Source organism: Mustela putorius, unplaced genomic scaffold, assembly GCF_011764305.1.
Source record: "Mustela putorius furo isolate JIRA1106 unplaced genomic scaffold, ASM1176430v1.1 tig00000738_pilon_pilon_pilon, whole genome shotgun sequence".
Lineage (NCBI taxonomy): Eukaryota > Metazoa > Chordata > Mammalia > Carnivora > Mustelidae > Mustela > Mustela putorius.
The window spans coordinates 7,695,720-7,718,430 of NW_025421463.1; the positions used below are offsets into that span (position 1 = coordinate 7,695,720).

Here is a 22,711-nt window from a genome sequence, read left to right on the forward strand (position 1 = left end):
TGCTCGTGCTCTCTGGGGGCAGCAGTGGAGGTAAGGAAGTGGGGAGCCCAGCAGTACGGACAAGTCTTGCTTGAAGCCTAGCTGGGAAAAGGAAGGGGAGCCTCGGAGAAGGGGGAAATTTCAAAGGCAGGGAGTGGCCATTGAAGCCTGGTGCTTGCCTGCTGGGCCGGCCAGCTCGGGGTTTGGGGGAGGGATGCGTGTGGTGGGGAGATAGAGGAGATGGAGCAGACACTGCGGGGTAGGGGTGGGGGGCACCTCTCAGTGGGGCAAATGTTAAAGTATTTCCAGCCCGTAGCAGCTCAGGCTTCTCAGAGGTTGGCAGACACAGTATTGGGCGCTTCGCTAAAATGCAAATTCGTGGGCCCCACCCAAGTCTTAGTCAGAATTGGGGGGGTGGGTAGACAATCTGTTCTTTTAACAAGCCTCCTGATGACTTTTTACAAAGTCAGACACAGAACGTGAGGTCAGTCCAGCGAGCCGAATGTCCCAAGGGGAGGGCGTGGGCTCCCCCCTCTGGGCTCAAGCAGAGCAGGGGGGGCCTCACCCGGCCCAGGGGAGGGTCTCTGCCTAGGGGACTCCTGCTCTGCCAGGATGTCCCTGGCAGCGCTAAGATGTGGAATGGGAGAACACGGTAGACACGCAGTGGGACAAGGTATGTGAAGGGACTGGCCAGGCAGGGGCCGCGGCGGGGGGTGTCATGCCGAAGCCCGGGGTCCAGTGGGCTCAGAGAGAAGGAGCCTGGGTGTTTCTATTTCCTGGACTTGGGTGAAGGGTGGTAGTGATCTGGAGGGGCGGAGGGTCAAAGAAAAGTCACAGCAGGAAGCAGGGGGTGTCCTGTTGGGGTTAGGCTGGAGCAAAGGGCCACAGGAATGGTCGGGTGAGGCCAGGAAGTAGGGGGCCCTGCCATGCTGGTCCCGGGTGCCCCCTACCCCCTCAGCATCCCCAGCTGGTCTAGGACTGCCCAGAGGCAGGAAGAGACCTGCATGGCTCCCCGGGGTTGGGCCTTGTAAGTCACCTGCTCCAACCCCTCACTTCACAGATGAGTTAACTGAGACCCGAGAGGGCAGGCACCTGCCCAAGTTCTCCCAGCAAGCCAGAGTGGGGCAGAGGACGGAGCCATGACCTCCCTCCTCGAAATACACAGGAGAGTGACCACAGGGCAGGGTTCCCGGGCTTTAGGAAAAAGCCCCATCACCTAGGAGTCATTGACCCAACCTTGAGTTAAACCCCGTCCCCGAAGGTGGCCCAGAGGAAGAGAGGAAGGCAGCCCAGCGGCTGTTTCTTCAGGCTTTATTACATGGTGGGGTTGGACACAGCCCGGGGGATCATAAAGGCGTGGGGAGCCTCTTGCTCAGCCCCTGCTACCCCCAGACTCTCCCCGGGACAGAGGGAGGCGTGTCCCCCTGGCCCTTATCACTACCAGTTCCTGAAGGGCTGCTCTGCTCCTGCTGAGACCCCGGCCTGCCCCCTCCTGGCCAGGGCCCGCTGCACCCCACTGTGCAGACAGGGGTGGGAGCGGCCAAGGTGAAGGCCGGGTCACCCTCCCTCTTCTTCCCACAAGGCCAACCCCCACGCCCTTCACCCCGCCAATACCTGAATCTCCATCTGGGGCCGAGCAGGGCCGTCCCCCTCTGAGGGAAGGGTGAAGGGAGGGCCACCCTCCGGTCTGGTGCTTTGTACACTCCCCGAGGGCTGTCTGCGACCTTGCTGGCCTTTGTAACCTCACAACAACCCTGTGAGGTAGGTGGCGGCGGCGGGGAGAGCGAACCCATTTGACAGATGAGGAGACTAAGGCTCAAGGAGGAGACGTGACGGGGTCAGGGGGGAGGGTACCATTCATGCAGCTGGGGGGCCCGGGGGAGGGACCGTGGGGCCGTGGGAGACACAGCTGGACAGCGTCACACTTTGGCCACACGCAGGCAGCTCCGCCCAGGGGTCCCAGGGCCCACTTCGGGCCTTGAGAGGTCCCAGCGGGCCCCTGCCCCGCCCCCAGAGGCGGGGGGAAATCACAGCCCCGCAGGTGTAGACAGAAGTGGCAGGGGGGAGAGTGCTTCCTCTGCCTGGAGCCGGGGCCCCACCCCGCGGTACAAAAATAAAGGATTTCAGATCGGAACCCCAAGTCCCTGGAGGTGATCTGGGGCCTCACATCCGGGTGCCTCTGGCTTGTAACAGCTAGAAAATAAGAGGGGGAAGGGGCAGGGGGGCGGGTGGGAGGGTGATCAGAACACCAGGATGGGGGAGGGAAGGTGGGGCCAGTGAGGAGGGTGAGGCAAGGCCAGGGGAGGGCAGAGAGGAGATTGAAATGGAGGGCAGGGCAGGGAAGAGAGGGAGAGAGAGAGAGGTAGGTGAGTCACAGGCTCCCTTCTGAGAAGAGGGTGGGGGGCTGAGGCCCAGAGAAGGTGAATTCAGAGCCGAGGAGGGGGAGCAGGAAGGGGACCCAGCTTGCCCATCCGGGAACCCCAGGGTGGGGCTGGGTGGCGGCTGCCTCGGAGGTCAGAGTCCCCAAGACTCTGGCCAGAGGGGGTCAAGGCCAGGTCCCTGCTGTCTCAGGCAAAAGGTCAGAGACAGCAGCTGTCTGTCCCCATTTCAGAGGCAACTGTGGCCTAGAGAGGGGCAGTGACTTGCCCAAGGTCACACAGCAGGCAGCTAAGATTGAGTAGGGGCTCCGGGGGACCTGGCCAGGACTTTTTCTGTGACACCCAGATCCTTAGCCAACTCTGGTTGACTCCTTGCAGGCCAAGGGACTCCCAGGCTGGCTGTCCTTCCCCCCACCCAAGAGCCGGGAACCCCAGGGCCCGGTGGGGGAGGGGCGGGCTGTGACGCCGCTGTCTCCCCTCCCTCCTTTCCAGCCCGGCTCTGGAGCCCTGGTGCTGGCGGCTGGCTGGGAACCAGGCCGGCCCCCTGACTTTCCTCTCCTCTCAGAGCCTCACACCCAAGGCCAAAAGCAGGGGAGGGGAGAAAGTCAGCCGAGCGAGAGGCTCGGGTCCGGGAACAGGAGACGCGCCCCCTCCTGGCTTCCGCCCTCCCTCCAGCTCCGCCAAGCTACAAACCAGGGATGGCGGCTCTGGGGGCGGGCGAGGGGCCGGGGAGGAGCCCTCACGGCCAGCGCAGCCTCAGGTCTGAGGGGTGCGGACGGGAACCTGCAAGGAGGAGAGGTGAGGAGGAGGCGAGCAGGTGAGGCTCTGGGGGCGGGGCGGCCCGGCCTCAGCGGGGCCCGGAGGCGGCGGTGGCTGCGGGGCTGGCGGGCCCGGAGGACAGACGGCCGGGGCCCTGCTCCCCAGGCCGGGGCGCGGGAGGCGGCAGGCGGGACGCTCGGGGGTGCGGGTGCGGGGCCGGGGCGCCCGGGGGCAGGGCGCGGGGGGCCGGGCCCGGGGCGGCCCCGGGAGGGAGGTGCGAGCAGGCGGAGGAGAGGAAACCCGGGCAGGGGCAGAGAGGGAAGAGGCAGGGTGCAGATGAGATCCAGGAGGAAGAAGAGGTGGGTGGAGATGAGGCGGGGCCTCCGGCAGGAAGCGGAGGAGGAGGAGGCGGTGGTGGGAGGGAGAAAAGGTTAGCGGGCTCCTGAGCTGCCAGGGCTGCAAAGAGAAAGTGAGAGAAGGGATGGTTATGCAGGGGAGGCGGCCGGCGCGCGGCGGAGCTAGCCCTGGCGGCCCGTCCCCCCGCAGGCCCCGGCCCCCGGGTGCGGCAGCGGGCTCCAGCGGGCAGGGGGCGGGAGGCGCCGGCGGTTATTAGCAATCATTGTCCTCGGGGGGTGGCTGCACCTTTCTCCTGGGCATCTGCCTCCACCTGCACCTGTTCCACCTGCACCTGCACCTCCTCCTGCTGCCGCTCCTCCTCCAGCTGCTGCTCCGCGCTCTGTGCACCAGCCGGCGGACCCAGGGAAGAAAGAGTGGACAGCTAACAAGGGGCCCGGCCGGGCAGTGCCGGCGGGTGGCTGGCCCCGCGGGCCCCACCACCGGGCGGGCAGGACGAAGGGGGCCCTTGAGGAGGGAGAAGCTGGGGAATCTCGTCCAGCCCCCCCGGAACGGGGGAGTCTGAGAAGGGACCGGAGGAAGGGCAGAGAAAATGGGGCCGGGCTGGGGACTCACGGAGCAGTAGGGGGGCTCCCAGGGGTGGATAGGGGAGGGGGCGGGCATATGGCCAGGGCGTCCTCGAGGGACGTCCTCACTTTAGGAGGCCCCAGTGTAGAAAGGAGGCCAGGGAAGGCCCAGGGCAGACCCCACCCGCATCTGGGAGGCCCCCCAGGGGCTCCTGGAGAGGCAGGAGCAGCGGGCTCACTCTTGCACCCTTGCAAGACAGTGCTGACCCCTGGTGGGGGGAGCAGGGGAAGTCACAGAACAAGGGGGCAGACAGACAAACAGGAAGCCAGGGTTCATAAGTCTCTGATGCACAGGGACAGGCCCCTAGGAATGGTGTCCCTTCTTCCCAACCTGGCTCGCTGCCCTACCCCATGGGCCTGCCCAAAGGCCCTGGGGCCTCTGACTGGCTCTGGGTTCCGGGTGGCAGGACCTCTGCTCAGCCCCTCCCCATGGCCGGCTGTTGCTGCCTCAGGGGCCAGGGCCAAAGACACATGGCTGGGCCCCGTGCGGTTCCTGACACCCGCTCCTGCAGAGCTCCTGAGGAAGGGGCCCTGGAAAGGGGCAGGATTAGTGGATTTGACTCCTCTGCCCTCTGCGAAATAAACTGGCCATTTTTTGGATCCCAGAAGTTCTAAGCTTGATGGCACCACAGAAAGGATGTGGTGTACCCTCAGTTCTTGGAGAACACAACAGGGGCGCCGAGAGGCTGTGGCTTGTCCAAGGTCGTGCAGAGCACAGCACACCATGCCCAGACCCCTGGTTTCAGATACCCCTTCCAAACGGCATCTAGGTCCCCTGCTGCTGTGCCCTAGGTTCCCTGCTGCCTAGCCTTTTCACTTCTCCCCCCGCCTGGGCCTGGGTAACTGGCGTGAGCAGATGGGACCATGGGTGGCATGGGATGGATGGCATTGGCTGTGACCAGGTGGTTATGTGCGTGTAGCAGGAGGGAGAAAGAAGCAGGGATGGCTAGGTGGAGGGCGGGGGGGGGGGGTCAGGGAGGGAAGCTGAGGCTGGGGGCTCACCTTGGTTTTGCGGCTGGACTCCGAGCTCAGCCCATGTGGGGAGCTGTAGAGCTCCTTGGACACGACACACAGGAACTCAGCCTGGTCCTCACTGCCATAGTTGTAGGAAGAGCCGATATTCACCAGCTGGGGGGGCGGAGGATGGGGGGGTGGGGGGAAGAAGACAGGCTGGGTTGAAGGCGGCCAGCCCAGAAGGGGGGTTGACATCAGCACTGGTCAGGATACCAACTTATGCCCTGATCTTGCTGTTCGGGTCAGGCCCAGCCCTGAGTTTCCATAGAAAGTCAGAGTCAGCTCCCCATCCCCCACCTAGGCATCAGGTCGGCTTCCAGGCCCAGCTAAGCCGGGGGAGGGGGGGAGCATTCCTTGGAAAAAGGCTACCTATGTTTGTTGCTCCCCACCCCTCACCCCAGCCCAGATCTAGAGGCCATTATCTAAAAGCAGGTGGAAGCCGATGATGGGCAGGTTGTCCCCCTCCATCCCGGATGTGGCTGAAGCAGTCCCAGAACCAAGCTGTAGGGCAGGGTTGGCATGATGGGCACCCATAGAATATTCTGTTCATTCTTACAAGCAGAGGTAGAACAGGTTGTCCATTCCTTAGGCCAGAGGGCCAATGAGCAGCAATCCCTGAGCTGTCGGCTCAGCCTCTGGGAGCCCCTGCGATTGCCAGAGTCTCCCGTAGGCTCTCAAGAGCAGCCCCACCTTTGCTCTGGGGGCCCCGGGCAACCACAACCACAAGGCCCTGGTTAGGACCTTTAGCACCCAGGGACCCTCACCTGACAGGCAGGGAAAACCATCAGCCCCTCTGGCTTGAAGAGGAGGTGGAACAGGGATTAGAATTCGGGATCCTGAGTCCTCTCTGGAGTCTTCTAGACTTACAGACCCATAGCCTGCAGGGTGCTGGCTGGTGCCAGTGTCTGGAGTCCTATCCTTGGCTAGGGACTTTATCAGTGGCCCTTCCCATCTTCACGACAGTCCTGCGAAGGGAGCACTACTGCCCCATATCACAGACTAGGAAACTGAGGCCCAGAGAGGAGATGGGTCTTGCTCAAGGTTACGCGGCTCGTAAGTGGTAGATCCAGGCCTCTGGCTCCTGGACGGGGCCTGTTCCCCGATCCTGCCCCGCCGTTCTGGGCCTTCTCCCTTCGTCAACCTCCACATGCAAGGAGCTGTGGGTGGGCGCAGAGAAAGGGGTGGCCAAACCCTCTTCCTTCCCTAGGGACACGAGTGACCTTGGGTAAACTTGCTGGCTCTACTCCTCTGGAAACCTGAGAGGCGGGCCACGAGCTGCATGGCGAGGGCAACCCTACTTGTGATCAATGTCTCCAGGACTACACTGCACGTGGATTGGGGGACGATCGGACACTATGAACCCTCACACGGGAAGCTGCTGCTTGGCCTTCACAGACGTGGCGAGGCCAGGACTCAGCCTGTCGCTCGCAGGGACCCTGGGACTGGCCCTGTGCCTTTGTCACAGGAGGTGCTGACCCAAGGTGGAGTCAGCTCATTCATGTGGCTCCGATCTCCTTGCCCCTGAGCTTTGGGGCCCAGAGACTCGCCCGTCCTGCTGTGTAGACCACTCCCCAGCGGATGTGAGAACCCCCAGTTCTAGGATGCCTAGAGCTGCCCTGCGGCTCTGCGGTAGGTCACCCAAGCCCGGGGGTGCGGAAGGGAAGGGCTTGCCATGCGGGGAAGCTCGGAGGTTCCCGGTGTGGCCCCAGGGCCCCCGCGCACCTGCTCGAAGCGCCAGCCGTCAGACATGGTGGAGACCATCTGCGTGAGCTCCTCCTCCTGGCACTGCAGCACGCGGTACACGTGCTTGGGGGGGACCTGCAGGCGGAGAGGCGACGTGGCGGACACCCGTGGGTGGGGCAGGCGCACCTGTCATCCTCCCACCCACACCACATGCCCCGAGAAGGAGAGGAGGGGCGGGGCGACGGGGGAAGGTGGCGGCCACACTCTGAGAGCCTACCCCCTGCCAGGCACTGGACCCGCGGGGTCACTTGATGCTTCGTATTTTCACAGAGGTGAGTCGTACTCGCCCACGGCCACCGAACTTAAGTGTGGCAGAGCTGGACCACGGGCGCCATGAGGGGGCAGGAAGGACGGCATGGAGCCTTCCTGCTCCAGTCTCCCACCTGCCCATCCGCCCGCACCCGCGTCTCCCCCGAGGTGGGCCAGAGAATCCCTCCAGCAACTCCTACACACGGGGCCCAGGGCCCCCGCTCCGAACTGTGAACTCCAGCAGCTTGTGCCCTGCCCCCACAGGGCCCCCTGTTCCTCCACACGGACCCCATTTTGCTTGTAAGGAAGGGGAGTGTGCAGGTCTCCACGCCTCTGTATTCCACAAGGGAAAATCAAGGGGCGGAGAGGGGATGCGATGGGCCCAAGGTCACACCGCGAGCAGAGCCGCGTCAGGGACAGCAAGCGGAGCGCTTCTCCCCGTCTGGGGCTTTTGCTGGGCAGCCCGGAAGCTCAGCCACACCCTCCCTTTACAGGCCAGCTTGGCCTCCCCAACTCTCTCAAGCCTCTCCCAACTCTCTCAAGCCTCTCCCCGCCTCCCCCAGCCCTGGCATCCTTTCCCGCCGCCCGGCCGCCCCGCCGCCCCGACCTGTGTGACGGGGTAGTCCTTCTCCTCCATTCGGTCTTTGATGATGCGGATCAGCGGGCCAATGTTGTAGAACTCGGCTTCCTCTAGGACGCCTGGCACAGACCGGACAGCCCCCGGGTCACTCGGTGGCCCCCGTGAGCTCTTCTCCCCTCGTGCCCTCTGCCTCGACACCTATTCCCACTCCAGTCAGCTCCGGGCTCCAGCAGGAGGGGATGTTTCCTTCCTGGGATCCCATATTCTCTGTGTTAGGGGTGAGAGGCCATCACCCAGCCAACCCTACATCCCTCCTGTGCTGAGCCTGGCGACCCAGGGACAACTGCCAATGCCCTCATCTGGGGGCTGCTCTAGGGCTGGCAAGACACAGAGCTGGCTGAGGCTGGAGCCTAGAACACCACCACGAGAGGGACTGTGGCTGGCCCCCCTCCTGTTTATGAATCATGCACTCAGTGCAGGGACTGGGCTAAGCATTCCACATCCTTTCCTGCAGTTTCTTCTCAGCACTAGAAATAGGTACCTTTGTTGCCTCCCCTGAACAATCGGGGAAACTGAGGACCGGAAAGAGAAGCAGCTGTCGGAAGCAACGCAGCCAGTTAAGTCGCAAGAGCTGGGATCCAAATTCAAGTTCCTCTGACTTCAGAGCCCACTACAAATGCATAATCTTTGTGCCCTTGCCCCTCCCCAGCCCTACAGTTTGCAGAGCCCTGGGGACGTGGGGAAGCAGGCATTAATGTCCCTACACAGCTGGGGGAACTGAGAGTCTCAGAGATTAAGTGAGTCACCTTTCCAGGGAAGGGCAATGGCCCCGCGCCTTTCGATTCCCCTGTGTTTGTACAGGGCAAGGACCCCTTCTGGTCCTTTCCTTGACTGGCTTCTGGGCTCCCTGAGGACGGGTCCCAGGCCTGATCGGCCTGCTGTCCCAGGCGCCCACACAGCACTGACACAGAGGGGGCAGCCACTGAGCGTTGCTGCCTGAGTGCAGCTCGTGAGCCCTGCAGAGGACAGACAGCTAACGTGGCATCGTGGGTCCTTGGTGCCGGGTGCTGAGTTAAGGAACACACTTGCTTTAGTTCCTTTTACCCCCACAGTGGCTTGGGAAGGTAGGCATTATGGTGACCCCATTTCATAGACGGGGCCATGGAGGCAAAAGAGGCATAAGTGAATTTCTTGGTGCCACACAGCTAGTAAATCTCTTCCCAGGTCCTCCGGCTCCTTTGGTGGGGGCCCCAGCCCCCTGTGAGGTGCTGGGAGAATCCCAGAACCTGTAAACAGACGTCAGCTGGGACGCAGTGAGAGTGTTCACCTCCCCTCCCCGCGGGCCCCGCTCCCAGGTCCCCCGCTACCTGTGCTCCCTGAGGAGCCGCCTGAAAGCGGCGGGGTGGGTGCCCACCGTTCACTCTGAATGTGAGCCCTAGCCCACCGGGGAGCTACTTGGCCTCTAGAACACCACATACATGTGGGTCCGGAAGGGAGACCGTGGGCCCCAAGTGAGGAAGGATGGGCTGTGCTAGACGCCCACAGGGTATGAGCACTGGGACTCACAGCACCTGTTGTCCCAAAGCATGCTCTCACCACCCCTAATTTACACACACAAGCGGAGAAAGGAAAAGTGACATGTCCAGCTGGCCTGGCTGGGTCTGACCCAGAGCCACACCCTGGGCCCCTCAGAGTTAACTTGACCCTGACTGTAGGCCCTGCCCATGGCTGAGGCTTTGCCAAAAGGGTATTCTTCCAGGCATGGCTTCCTGAACCATCTGCTGGAGCCAGAAGTGGGCATCTTCGGGCCTCGGCCACCTAGGCCCCAGAGGGACCAAACCCCCTGCTGGGGGAGCAGGGTCCCCTCCCCCACCTCCACCCACAGCCAGCTGTGTTCGAGAGGCGGCTGGATTTGGGGAAGAGTCACCGGCTCCACCCACCGGCTGCCTGCCAGCCTCACCAGGCACCCGAGAGATACCGGATCACCCACAGAGAAAGAGCCAGATCTCCTCCTCCCATGCCCACCTCCACCCCGCGCACACCTGGCTTCCCAGGAGGTCCGGGGAAAGAGCATCCGTGCCCACAACAGAGGCTGCCGGCCTCACAGGCTCCCTCTATCTTCCGCTTCTCTGTGGGCACTCAACAAAACTCCGGTGAGGTCAGCTCGGCAGAGCCCCGAGGCTCAACCCATGCAGAGGCCTTGAGATTCAGCCTTTTCAGGGATCACGAGGCAGGCAGCGGGGAAGAAGTTCAATGTCCCTCCCCCCACCCCACCTCCCAACTGGGAGAAACTTGGGATCTCCATGGAAGGTTCCGGCAGCCTGCAGAGGGCAAGGGCTAGGATGTAGTTCCCAGCCAGCCCTCTGGCCCAACTCACCCTCCTCAGCCATGTCCTTGTCCAGCACCAGCTTGCCATGCCGGAGAAAGTTCAGGATGGGCCCGAAGTAGGTGGGGTCACGGTCAATGAGGTAGGCCCCGGTCTCATCCTATGGACATGAGGGGCACAGGCCATGAGAGGAGAGGGAGCTTCTCCCACCCCCAACCCGACCCCCACTCCAGGCCCAGTATGGATTGGAGGGAGGGAGTGAACGCAGTCTGCTCTTTCCTGGAGCAAAGGGGCATGATGGAGGAGAAAGGCTTTAGGGTCGGAAACACCTAGAAGCAAATCCTGCCTCTGCCTTTTTCTCGCTGTGTGACCTTGGGCAGGCGACTTGACCTCTCTGAGCCTCGCTCCGTTCCCCTCTAACTAGGGGTCATTGTCAGCTTCCAGTGAGTTCTGAGGGGCACCCAACCCAGAGTAGGGTTCAGTGATCGTCCCTCTTAGAGGCTGTTCCTCTGAAGCCAGCCCTACACTATCTCCATCAGCTCCCCAGTCATTCTGGGGACATGGGATGTTTACAAGTTACCAAAGGAGCCGCTATCTCATTGGACAGGCATGGCCTGCAGGGAGGCAGGGCGGGCATCCGTGCAACTCTACAGGGGGAAAAAGGGGACTTGCCCAAGGTCACAGCATTAGAGGGTCAGGGAATGAGGGAGAGGGGGCCCTAGAGGTCACCTCCGGACCAGCCTCCTCTGGTTACAGACAGGAGGCTGAGCCTGGACCAGGGAGGGGTCTGACCCAAGGTCACGCAGGCAGTTTGCAGCAGAGCCGGGATGGGAGCCCAGAAATGGTGCCAGATAGGCCAGGGCTCCTCCCTGATGAGGCCCAGCTCAGAAGGCACCCCAGGACTTCTCCACCCAGCTCCCTGCACTCCTAGGCCACCCACACTCCGCAGGGCGGGGGAAGCAGCCTCAGCAATTCCCTTCCCCAGTGCGGGAGTCCCGTTGGGGAAGAAGGGAAGGCCCTAAAGAAGGGGGAGAGTCCCGATCCTACCAGCCCCCCGAGGCGGGAGCCCCGGGCAGTGCTCAGAAGGCTCCAAATGGCCGCGGCCTGGCGTTGTCCCGTTGCCACGGCAATGGGCACATGCCTCGCTCTCCCAGCCACTTCCTCCTCCCTTCCCCTCGCCAGTTTTTCCTGCCTCCGGCTCTTGGGATATAAAAGCAGCCGGGTTCCCGGCCAGGCCAGCCCGGATTCAAGCGGGCAGAGAACCCCCCGCCCGCGGGCCGCTCACCGCGCGGGCCTCACCCGGTCCGACTGCAGCTCTTCCCCCTGGCACAGGCGGCTGAGGAAGGACTTCTGCTCCCGGCACAGCGTCTGTCGGGTGGTCAGGAACACCGTGCCCCCGACGTTAAGCCGCACCCACTTGCCCCAGCCGCCCGCCGCGCGGCCGCCCATCCCCGCCGGCGGCGCTGCCTCCCCGGCCTCCATCCTCCCGGCTCGCCCAGGCGTCTGCATCCTCCCCGAGCAGCGGCTGGGGGCGGGCAGGTACCGCGCGCCGGGCATGCCGGGAGCTGTAGTCCGCGCCCCGGGGCGGGGCGGCCGGGGTGGGGGTGGGGGGTCTTTGGGACCCCCCAGCGGCCCTCGCAGCCAGATCCACTCGGCGCTTCGTGGGCGGCCCGCAGACCCGGCCTCTAGAAGAAGCTCTTTAGCCAAATCATGGTGTTTGGGGAAGGTCAGATTCGAGGTCACCAGGACAATAGAGAGTGCTCCTCCAAACCGGCACTCCTCCTTCCTGTGTGCTCTACACAGGACTGTTTCCTTCTTGTCGGGTCTGGGTCATCAAACAGCCGATAACGGAAAGAAACTACTGCTCCCAGGATTCTGTAGCATTTACCTGTATCTGTTCTCCAAGATGCTTTCATACTGCTCTTTGTGTGATGTGTGGGTTGGGGCGGGCTGCGTTCTCTGCCAAGGTAAGTTCTTTAAGGACAACATAGCTGGGGTTAAAGTTGACCCACCACCCCCTATATTCCAGATGCTTTGCATGTCTGTATTAGTCACTGAGGCTCTCAGCAGCTCTGTGAGGTCGGTATCACTATACCCGTATCGTTCAGAGGCGGACACAGATGTGAAGTGACCTCCCGACTCACACAGCTGGTGAGTGGCAGGACGGCAACCCAGGTGGGTTCCAGGTGACCACCAAGGCCCCCTTCCTGCCCCCCTGCCATGGGCGGTCAGTGTTCCCTGAGAAAGATGTCTAGGGAGGAAGGGTCGACAGGGCAGTGGGTCAAAGTCAGGAGGGCTGGGTTTTCACTCCGGCTTTTGTAGGCTGAGGTATCAGGTGAGCTCTCACTTTTCCCATCTGTAATTTGGGAGGGGGAGGAGGGGTTGGTTCCGAGGGTCCCCTTCTAAGCCCGATAACTTGGCGTTGGCACTGACATCTTGGATACTGCAGGGAGGGGAAGAGGGACAGCTCTTCGTGTCATCTGGAACCCGCTGGGGACGAAGGCTGAAAGGGAAGCTGTCCTTCACTTTCTCTCCTTGATGTTTCTGTCCTGGTCCTGGATTAAAGAGGAGGGGTCTGAGGCTCCCCTCGGTGATCCCGGTGCCCCCCTCCACCCCAGGTTCCCCACACTGGACAGCCTAGTGTGCTGAAAGTTCAGTTATGACCCAAGCCTCTGCCTTCTCCACAAAGCCCTCCCCCTTGGCAGGGAATAGGTCACAGCTGCTAGAGGGTTGCTCCTGAGAACTCACCAATATGTTCTTGAGCAACTTCCTCTCTGAGCCTGGTTATCTTTCCTTTTGCAAAATGAGAATTATGATAGTAGCTCCCGCAGAGCGTTGTTGTGAAGATTAGTGTCTGTTAAACATCTGGCTTAGTCCCTGGCTTTCAGTATATTGGATGGGTGGATGGGTGGATGGGTTGGATGGGTAGACGAGTGAAGTGGGATATGGACTGGCTTGTCAGATCAGCAGCACCCCTAGAACGTAGTGTGAGCCCTCGGCCATTGTTAGTTAAAACAAAGCTAGAGCAGGAAATGTTTCTTTATCCACTTAAGGCATGTAGGCAGGGAGTGATGGGGTTAGACTGGCCACTTGGAGCGCTCCGGGGGCTGCAGGGAGGGTGGTTTGAAATGTTGAGAGTCTACTTAAGAGGTCATCTGGGTCAGGACACGGGGAAGCCCCAACCAGGGCAGAGTCAACAGGCCAAGACGAAAGAGGTCTATAGATGCAGTCGGTATGTAGGAAGTGGAAGGAAGAGACTCGGGTTCAAGGGAGAGTGAGAGGCAGGGAGGAAGAAGAAGTAGAAGGTTCTATAAAGCAAGGGAGGCGGTACAGGAGGAGAGGCAGATCTGGGCAGTGAGCAGGGGGATGAGGTCAGTTTGGGGCTGACCTGTGTTTGCGGTGCCTTTTGGGGAAGCGACAGTTGTCTCTCCGGGTGTGATGCTCAGGAGAATGGCGGTCCTGTTTCTGATTGCGGACTGGCTTTCTTCTTGGTTTTTTGCATGTCTTCCCCATCTAGAGGACAAAACCAAACATCCCTGAGACAGTTTCTCAGGATGATGATTACCTTGGAAGGGAGCCAAACTTCTAAGGCTTGTTGGTTACACTGCTCCCTGCTGTCCCCTTCTGGGAAGAGCAGCTTTCAGGTCCTTCTTAATAGGGCTCTGAACTGGGCCTTGGAAAGCAGGTGAGACCGGAGGAGGGGTGATTCAGGGGCACAGGATCCCAGACAAGCATGCCAGCCCAGGCTTTACGGCTTGCTAGCTTGACAGGTGACCTTGGCAAAGTCACCTAACCTCTCTGCACCTCAGTGAGGATAGTAATAGTTAGAGGTAATTACACAGTTGTCAGGACTCCATGAGCTAACAGGGGAAGGCATGTGAAGAACACGCAGCTCATATCCTGAGCAAAGCTTTCATGAGTGTTGGCTTTGCTGGAACCAGCCCTGCCTCCCCGTCTACTGCTGGTTGGACCCGAGATCGGGGCCTGAGGCAAGGCACTTTAATGGTTCTTCAAATCCATTCCCATTGCCCAGGATGAACCAAATTCACCCACTCCTCCATGCCAGGTTTGCAGGGACAGGTAGAGAGAAAGGCCACCCCCAAGGACCCAGCCTCCAGAGCACAGCAGCTATCATTTCCTTAGGTTAAATCCCCAGACCCAGAGTGACCCAGGAGTCCCCCTGCCCCCCCCCCCCCGCAACTGGAGCTGAAGGAACACGGATATATCCCGAAGTCCTCACCTGAAGTCATTGCCACAGCCTGTTTCAAACCTTCTCACGTTAGCAGCGCCTCCCATGTCTGAGCAGTTTCACATCTGCTGTCAGCTTCGTGACTAAGCTGCCACTCGGCCCTGCTGGAATTTGGGGTTCAGTCCTCCTCTTCCCACGTTCCGACATCCGAATATTCTGAGTAGCTTCGACTCTGTTGTTGTGTTTACACAACAACAATCCAATCCTGTCACTGCCTTGGCCCTCAGCTCTGCCTCCTAGCCCAGAGTGGGGGTTGTTGGTTCTGAGTCGCCTTTGCGGGTCACCTGAGGCGAGAAACGGGCATATTCAGTCAGTAAGAGTGAGTCCCGAGCGCCCAGAAATATTCAGATAGGCTCTCCTTCCAGCCGAAGTCAGTATTTTTGTGCCCATTTTACAGGCGGGGCTCGGAGCGTTGCATAACTGACCCGCGGACTTGGATATTTATAAAAGAACAAATATGTCCCGATGCTTTAACCTAGAACTTCCACGGATTGTCGACCTTCACCAAGCCTGCCCTGAGCGCTGGGCTTTAGAGTTTCAGAAATGAAGGAGGCGCAGACCTTCCCCTGGAAGAGCCCATAATTTCTGCGGGCTCCAGGGGGCGCCATTCGCACCGCGAAGGGACAGCGGAATGTCTGGAGGAAGGGGCACCTTTCTCCAGTTGGCACGTAATTGCCGCTGGGGCTGGCGGTGACTCTGCCGGGTGCTGAGCCCCCGCGCTGCCCTCTTCAGCCAGGGGGGGTCCCCGAGCCCTTGGGAGGGGCGGGAGGTTCGGCCTCGCCGCCAGGGGGCGCGCCAGCGCGCTCGGGTCTTTGGAAAGCCCCCCTCACCCCCGCCCGCCAAGCCCACGCAGTCCAGTCAGCTGGCACTGGTTCTCTTTTCAGCTCAGCTCCAGGGGACAGAGGCCCTGACCATACGCTCAGTCTTATCTGCCTCCTGCAGGGACCTTATTCTGCCCAGCAAAGGCCTCTCTGGCTCTGGCTGATGTCCTGCCGCAGCTCGAATCAGGCATCACACAGAACCAGGCATCTATTGCGCAGCCCCTGGGCCCCTGGGCCCCTTACTCCTGCTGCCGCAGGCACATTTATGAGCACTTCCATGGGCCCCGTTCCACGACAAGCACTTTCATGGATTATCTCTTTTAATCCCAACCCAACAGGGAGATGCGGTGGTAATTGCCATTTTACATTGGGGACCCCTGGGGACCTCCCAGATTCTCCTGCTCCCTCCATCCTCCTCTCCTTGGCACTTCCATGACTGGTGTGGAATGGAGATGGGAACAGAAAGGGAAGATTTTCCTTGCCTGGCACCCAGGCCCTCTAGTGCGCTTTTGCTGTGGCCAGAGCTAAGATTCAAGCTGGCTAGGTTTTTTTTCCTGGAGGGTTGTTTTGAGGGCTCTTTGGAGTTACCCCCCCCCCCCACCAGCCTCACACTGTACTTTCCTTCCTGGGCAGGGTCTTCTCTGATTGGTTGCCTGGGACACCCTACTCAAGGACCACCTCCTTTAGGTCCCACTGCCCACTCTCCTGCTGCCCTAGCCCATAGCTGGTGTGCACAATGTCCCTTACGGACAGCTCCAAGTCACCACTCTTCACCCAGGTCCTCGGCTGGTTCTCCAAAAGCCAAGGCTCCACCAAGGCTTGGACAGTGTTCAACCCACACCTCTGATTCCACCACTGGAATGGGCAGCCACGTCAGCATCCCTGCTGCAAGCTTTCCCAGGCTTAGGTCCAGCCCGCCTCTGAGCACCCCCGGAATCCAGAACACACAGGCCAAGCTCTGCAGATGGGCTCCCTGAAACCCCACTCCCTCCGTCTTTCAGAAGGGGAGCTCCCTCCCACTGTGCACTTCCCCCCATGAGGGGGAGAAGCAGAGCACCCCAACAGTTCCCTGGAAAGAGTCCCCCCTCTACCTTCCAGTTCCTCCTGCTGGCATCTCTCCCACTCTAGGCAGGAGGGGGCCGTCTCCTGGGGTTTCTAAAACCAGTTCTTAACCACCTGGGTTGGAAAAACTGCTTTAGATGGTCTAGCACCTCGTTTTAGAATGTGGGTGCAGTTAGCAGCTCTGGCTGAAACTGGATCAGAAAAGCCTGCGCTTAAAAAATAGCATTTCATTTTGAAGCAATTTCAGACTTAGAGAAAAGTTGCAAAAATAATACCAAAAATTCTGGTGGAGCCTCCGCTCAGATTCACCAAATGCTCACATTTTACTACACTGGCTCTTCCGTTTTCGGAGAGCAAATCCTAGAGTTAATGTGCTTTCGCACTTGAACCCTTCCGTGTGAGCCACACATCAGGACCGTCTTTTATACAATCACGGTGAGATTACCAACATCAGGAAAGGAGCATCAGTACGATGCCATGAACTAACCCACAGATTTCTTCAAAGCTCCCCTTGTCTTTCTAATGTCCTTTACAGCAAAAGAGGGCAAAAGTCCTTTAGGATCAGTCCAGAAAGCGTCGCATTCCATGGTCACGTCTCTTTACTCTTCTGGTGTGGAACAGTTCCTCGGTCTTTCTTTGTCTCCTGTGTTTGAGGGGAATAGACTGTTTATCTTGGAGAATGCCCTCCGTTTGGGCTTGTCTGATACTTCATGGTTACACACACTGTGTGCATTTGGGGCAGGAACCCTGGGAAGTGGAGCTGTGTCCTCACGGCCCCTGGTGAAGAGGGACTCATGTCTCTTTATCCCGTCGCTGGTAAGATCAACCGGGTCACTCAGGTAGGAGGTAGCAGTCAAGTCGCTGATCTGTACCATCTCTGTCTTGCCCTGTGTACCCATCGGTGTCTTGTGGGGAGACACATGGAGACTATTAATATCCTGCTTTCCAGCAAACACTTTTATCTCATCCCTTATTTGAATAGTCATTGATGATTCTTGCCATACCTAAACGATGGCCAAATTGTGATCCCCCCTGCCCTTAGTCCATCATTTCTTCTACATTTCTTAGCGGCCTTCTGTTTTCCGATGGGAGATGCCAGAGTGGACACCACAGTGAGTCGGGCCAAGGGCCAAGTCAAGATGGCAGAGCTGAACATGAGTATAGGGCCCATAAAGGGCAACCAGGCGGTGAGAAAGGGCTTGAGGCCAAGGGAGTGAGGAACCAGTGGGAAGCGTGAGGGTCGGCAAGCCGGAGACCCTCTACTTCCCCAGGGCAAGTCTCCGGCTCCGCTCCCGGAGGTGCCCAGAGCAGGTCTTGATGGCTGGGAGCTCTTGGTGGGCCCACTGCTGTCTCCAGCTGCTGCTGTCTGTTGCCACCCATCACATCAGGCTCCTTACCTCTCCCAGAATCCTGTGCAGCCACGGGCAGGGCCTTTGTCATCTCCGCCTGTCAGAAGACCAAGCACGGGTCTGCTACTGAATTCCTACCCTGACCCGCTCTGCACAGGTGGGAGGGAGCATTTACCTGACACTTTGTCCCCCAACCCCTTGGGGGACGAGAGAAGGGGTGCTTCCTGGAACTCTAGGGAAAGAAGTAAACCCAGGTAGACAAAAGTCATTATCTCCCTGCTTTCTTGCTTTCAAATTTGGAAAAGTCAACTGGGCAGCACCAGAAACAGCCCCTTCCTTGAGTGAGTCTTCCCCTTTTCAATGTTAGCTCTGGGGGGATTATACAAGCACCGAGTCCACACCCTGAAGCCCTTGGGCTCCCACTCAGGCCCCTTTATTCTTATTTGACTTGCTTTCTTTCATGGGCTTGCCACTGATTTTCAAGCCTTTTGAAAATGGGAAGAGGCTGTGGGAGGGGGTGGAGGCTGGCAGCGGAAGAAGGCAAGAAGGAAGCCTGGACACAGCCAGCCTCGCTGGGGTCATAACTCCCCAAGCACCAGCCCCCGGAAGCTACCTGGCTGGCCTGGAAGGTTCCACAAGCCCCTCCTGCCTCATTCTGGGCCCCATATTCTGCAGTTGGGCTCCTGCCTCCGACTAATGATAAGGGCCTGGTCCTCACGCCCTCCAGGACTGCAATCCTAGTCCTGACCTTCCTGTGACCTCTCTAAGCCCCCACCTTCCTTACCTGTAAAATGGAGAAGAACACTATTTTCAGGGTTGTTGGATTAAAGGAACACAAAAATACTTAGCATCCTCCCTGGAGGTCGTGGGGGAAGGTTCTGAAGAAACAGGAGGGATTATTAAGGTCTCTCCTAGCCCTACCAGAGTATTTATGTGAATAGGTCAAACATTTACTAAGACCTGTCCATGTCGGTCACTGTGCTGGGGGCAGGAAGCGAACCATGAATAAGGCAGGTCCCTTCACGTGTGTTCAGGGCGTCACAGGGAGGCAGGAGTGAGGGGTAGGACAGAATGTTAGTAATAGTAAGTGACGGTTAAGCATCTGCCTTCAGCTCAGGTCAGGATCCCAGAGTCCTGGGATTGAGCCCCGCATTGGGCTCCCTGCTCAGCGGGGAGTCGACTTTTCCCTTGTCCTCTGCCCCTCTCATCTGCTCTCCCTCTCTCCCTCTCTCTCAAATAAATAAAGTCTTTAAAAAAAAAAAAAAAAAGTAGTAATGATGCATGTACGCAGTGCTTTCTGTCCTGGGCTTTGTTCCCAGTGTTTTGTAGGAATCTGATCCTATACAGTGGGTACTGGGTTAGCCCCACATCCCAGATCAGCATCTGGGGTACTCGCCAAACTCACGGCCAGGAAGCAGGACAGGAGGTCTGGGCTTGAATCCTGATCACTCTCACTTCTCTACACGAGGTCTGGAGTCGTGGTCCAGGGAGTCCCTAAAGGGGCTGCTGGCCCAATGCCTCTTGGAGCCAGAACCACCTACTCCCCTCTCTCCTGTTCCGTGTTCCGCCTCTTAGATGCTCCTCATTATACCTGTCGTGGTGTATCTGCCTCTCCTCCCCTCCCTACTGGCTCAGTTCCCGTCTCAGGGTCTGACTTTAGTCTCTATGCCCCCAGATCCTGGTCCAAGGCCTGTCTTGCAGTGGGTGCTGGAGTTCGTGGATGGGACAGGCTGCATCTTCGTATCCTGGCTGTGAGGTGGCAAGAGGTCCAAGGCCGTGGGAAGAAGGGTAGAGCTCCACAGTCCAAGAGAGGCAGAATCTGGAGACTCACTGCTGGGTCTGGACACAGGTGACCCCCTGGTGGTGGCTGTGTACACTGAGATGGGGGACATGGACAGGTAGGGTTAGGGCTCCAGTAGGGATCTGAATTCAGTGGGGATCTGGGTCCTGCAAGCTGCTGGCGGCCCATGTATGGGAGTGACGGGTTCAACAGTAGATTAAGGCACTAGATGAACTTGTTCATTATCCAGAGGGCGTGGGCCCACCTAGAAGCAGGCAGAGACTCTGAAGAATGTGACAGTCACCAGGGAACATGTCTACACCACGTTCCACCCACCCACCCTCCCCCCCAACAGGTAAATATGTTGAAACTTCCGGTACTTAAAATTAGAAAGCTTCAGTAACCTAAAAATTCCATCTCTTCCTGAATGACTCATTCCCCCATAAATTCAGAAATAAAACTCCATTGTCCTCATATAGCTAGCTGGGTTATTCCAGCAGGAGTGACACCTTGTACTGTTCCAAACTTGACCTTACCTGACGTCACCCCCAGAATTTGCTCCCATTTCTCAGACTAGATGACCGAGGTCCCGCCCAGAAGGATCTGGAAAGCAGGCCTTCTGGGGCCTCGTGCAGAACAGATTCCAAGCTCCAGGAGCAAATCAGTACATTGATTCATTATTCAGTCCACTGCGTGTGGGGCGTGGGCTTTGGGCCACGAACCCTCGTGGCAACCATCCAGGGAGTGAGCACACATTCCCGCGCAGCTGGTTCGACAAGGTTGGGCATTGTCCAGCTGTCCCTGACAGAGGGGTGCTCAGCAAATATTTGCCAGGTGGACAAAAATTTCATCACGCTTGTCCAGTGTGGCGAATTCCTGCCTGGAATACACAGGGTGGGTAGTCCAGCGCTGGCAGCGGCCGGGCACCCCCTCCCCGCCGTTAATCATTCTGGGAGTTGAGACTTGCAAGAGGCAGGGCAGAACCCAGTCAACGCCTCAAAATTAAACAGCAGCTCTGGGAATCCTAGAAAGGCAGGGCTCAATTTCCTTTCTCCTGCCCCTGGGCCATTCTCCAAACCTGTCCAGGACCCATCTGGGACCTTCCCTGGGAGGAAAAGCCTCAGCTTGGATCTGCCTGGGTTCCTGGCTGGGAGGAGGCCGAGGATGGGGGAAGAGAGCCTAGCCAAACCCCTAGCTCAGATCTCGTAGCTCAGAGTGTCTCCTCCTTGTGGAGCTGGGAAACGCTTGGCCGTCCTCCCCAAGCTTGTCACTTGCGCTTCCAAACCCTGAGCAACGCTCCATTCTCTCCTTGATCCTCCAAATCTGGAAAACCCACCAAACGCAAGAACCCCTGGAGGGGCTTTCTAATTCCAGTTAGGCTCCTCTCTCAAACTAGCTGTGTGCCCTCAGGCAAATCACCCAACCTCTCTGAGCTTGTTTTTCTCACTTGTAGAATGAGTCTGTTGCCACTTCGAGGTCCTCCCCTCTCTGTGGAAATGATAGCACTGACCAGTTTCACTCTCTGGCTGGGAAGCTTTTTGAGGGCAGGAACACAGTTCTGGTTATTTGTTGCCCCCTCCCCCAATGCCGCAAGTACAAGAGACATTCAACATGCTGAATTAAGTAACAGTCTTTTTTTTTTTTTTTTTAAGAGTTTTTATTTATTTGTCAGAGAGAGAGAGAGAGAGAGAGCGCGCACAGGCAGGCAGAGAGGCAGGCAGAGGCAGAGGAAGAAGCAGGCTCCCGGCCGATCAAAGAGCCCAAAGTGGGGCTCGATCCCAGGACGCCGGAATTATGACCGGAGTCGAAGGCAGCGGCTTAACTGACTGAGCCACCCAGGTGTCCCAAGTAATAGTACTTAAAAAAAAAAAACAGGAGCACTCGAAGTCACTGTGCCTGGCAGCAAGCTCAACAGTTTCAGGGGATTCTCTCACGAAACCCCCATAGTGCTCAAGGCAAGTGAGATTCCTCCCATTTTAAAGATGAGGAAACAGAGGTTCAGAGAGGCTCAGCGGTGTCCGAGGTCGGGCAGCCCTGAACGGGGTAGCTGAGACAGGAGCCAGATCAGAACTCATCCGCATTTGCGCACAAACCCCTCTCCCTGGAGAGGCAGAGATGTTTCCCTTCCCGAGAGAGAAAAATGAGGCTTATCTGAGCATCAAAGGAGGGAGGCTTCTGGGCTGCTAAATGTAACCTCCAGGGGGAATGGGCTCGTGATGGGGAGAAAAGGTTCCCTCCACGCTGGGATTACCTGGCCACACTGTCCTGACTGCTGGGCTCAAGTGTTATTTGCCCCTAGAGCAGTGGTTCTCAACAGAGTGCTTGTTGCCACCCCTCCCCCCAGGATATTTGGTTGTGTCTGGGGACACTTTTGGTTGTCACAACTGGCTGATGGTCCTGGAGTCTAATGGGGAGAGGCCAGAAACGCTGCTCAACACCCCACAAGGTGCAGGACGGTCCCGGCAACAGAGAATGCTCCCCCCCCCCCCCAAAAGTCAGCTGCACTAGAGTGGAGAAACCCTGAGCTCAAAAAATGGGACACTGCCGGGGCGCCTGGGTGGCTCAGTTGGTCAAGCATCGGGCCCCTTGATCTTAGCTCAGGTCATGATCTCAGGGTCCAGAGATCAATCCCCATGTCGGGCTCTGTGCTCAGCACAGAGTCTGCTTGTCCCTCTCCCTACCCCCCACTTGTGCGCGCTCTGTCTCTAAAATAAATAAAATCTTTAAAAAAAAAAAATGGGACTCTGCCATGAGCTCTTGGTTAAATCTTCATCTGAAATCCCTTCTTCTGAAGTATGCGTCCTTCCCATTTTACAGGTGAGGAAATGGACTCGGAGAGGTTGGGACCAACTTTAGAGCTCTCACTCAGAAAACCAGGGTATTGTCCCATTGACTCCTTCATGGCCGTGGACTTGGGAGGTGACTCAGCGTCAGAGGGCGTGGGATGGGGATTGCAGGTACAAAGAAGAGTAAATTCAGAGTCAGGAAACCTGGGTCTGGTCCAGCTCTGTGGTAAACCCATCATGTGCCCTTGGGTAAGTCACTGTCTTCTCTGGTTTTGTTCTTCTGGGTTTCTCCCCAGTACCAACCGATGTTGCCTCTTTGCTACTGAGGGGTGCTTGGGGGCTTAGAGATGGGGAGATGTGACCCAACTTCAGACAGGGGCCACCTAGGGCTTTCTCAGACACCATGTCCATCTCTGCACAAAGGACAAATACAAGGAGGAGCACAGAGCCTCTACAGGAGGCAAGCCTGGGGGCAGAGGTGTTCCTTTGAGCAGAAAGGATCAAACCCCCTGGCACCCCCCCACCCCCCTGCCCCGTTGCTCCAGAGGATAGCCTCCAAGTGTGGGATCCCAGGTGGCTGAACTCCAACCTGGATGAACTTAACCCCTCTCTTGAACATCCCAGTGGGGCTAGGACAGGCCTCCTCCATGTGGTAC

General features: G+C 58.7%; 1 protein-coding gene across 1 annotated transcript; it reads right to left on the reverse strand.

Moving 5' to 3' along the window:
• Window positions 1–1,951: 1,951 nt before the first annotated feature.
• On the reverse strand, window positions 1,952–11,704 carry KCTD17 (potassium channel tetramerization domain containing 17). Its single transcript, XM_045083912.1, is given in 9 exon segments — window positions 1,952–2,172; window positions 3,051–3,123; window positions 3,126–3,140; window positions 3,759–3,852; window positions 5,099–5,224; window positions 6,833–6,928; window positions 7,710–7,801; window positions 10,060–10,168; window positions 11,308–11,704. Coding segments are annotated over 9 exon segments (933 nt in total). The 5' UTR covers window positions 11,566–11,704; the 3' UTR covers window positions 1,952–2,102.
• Between the last annotated feature and the right edge of the window lie 11,007 nt (window positions 11,705–22,711).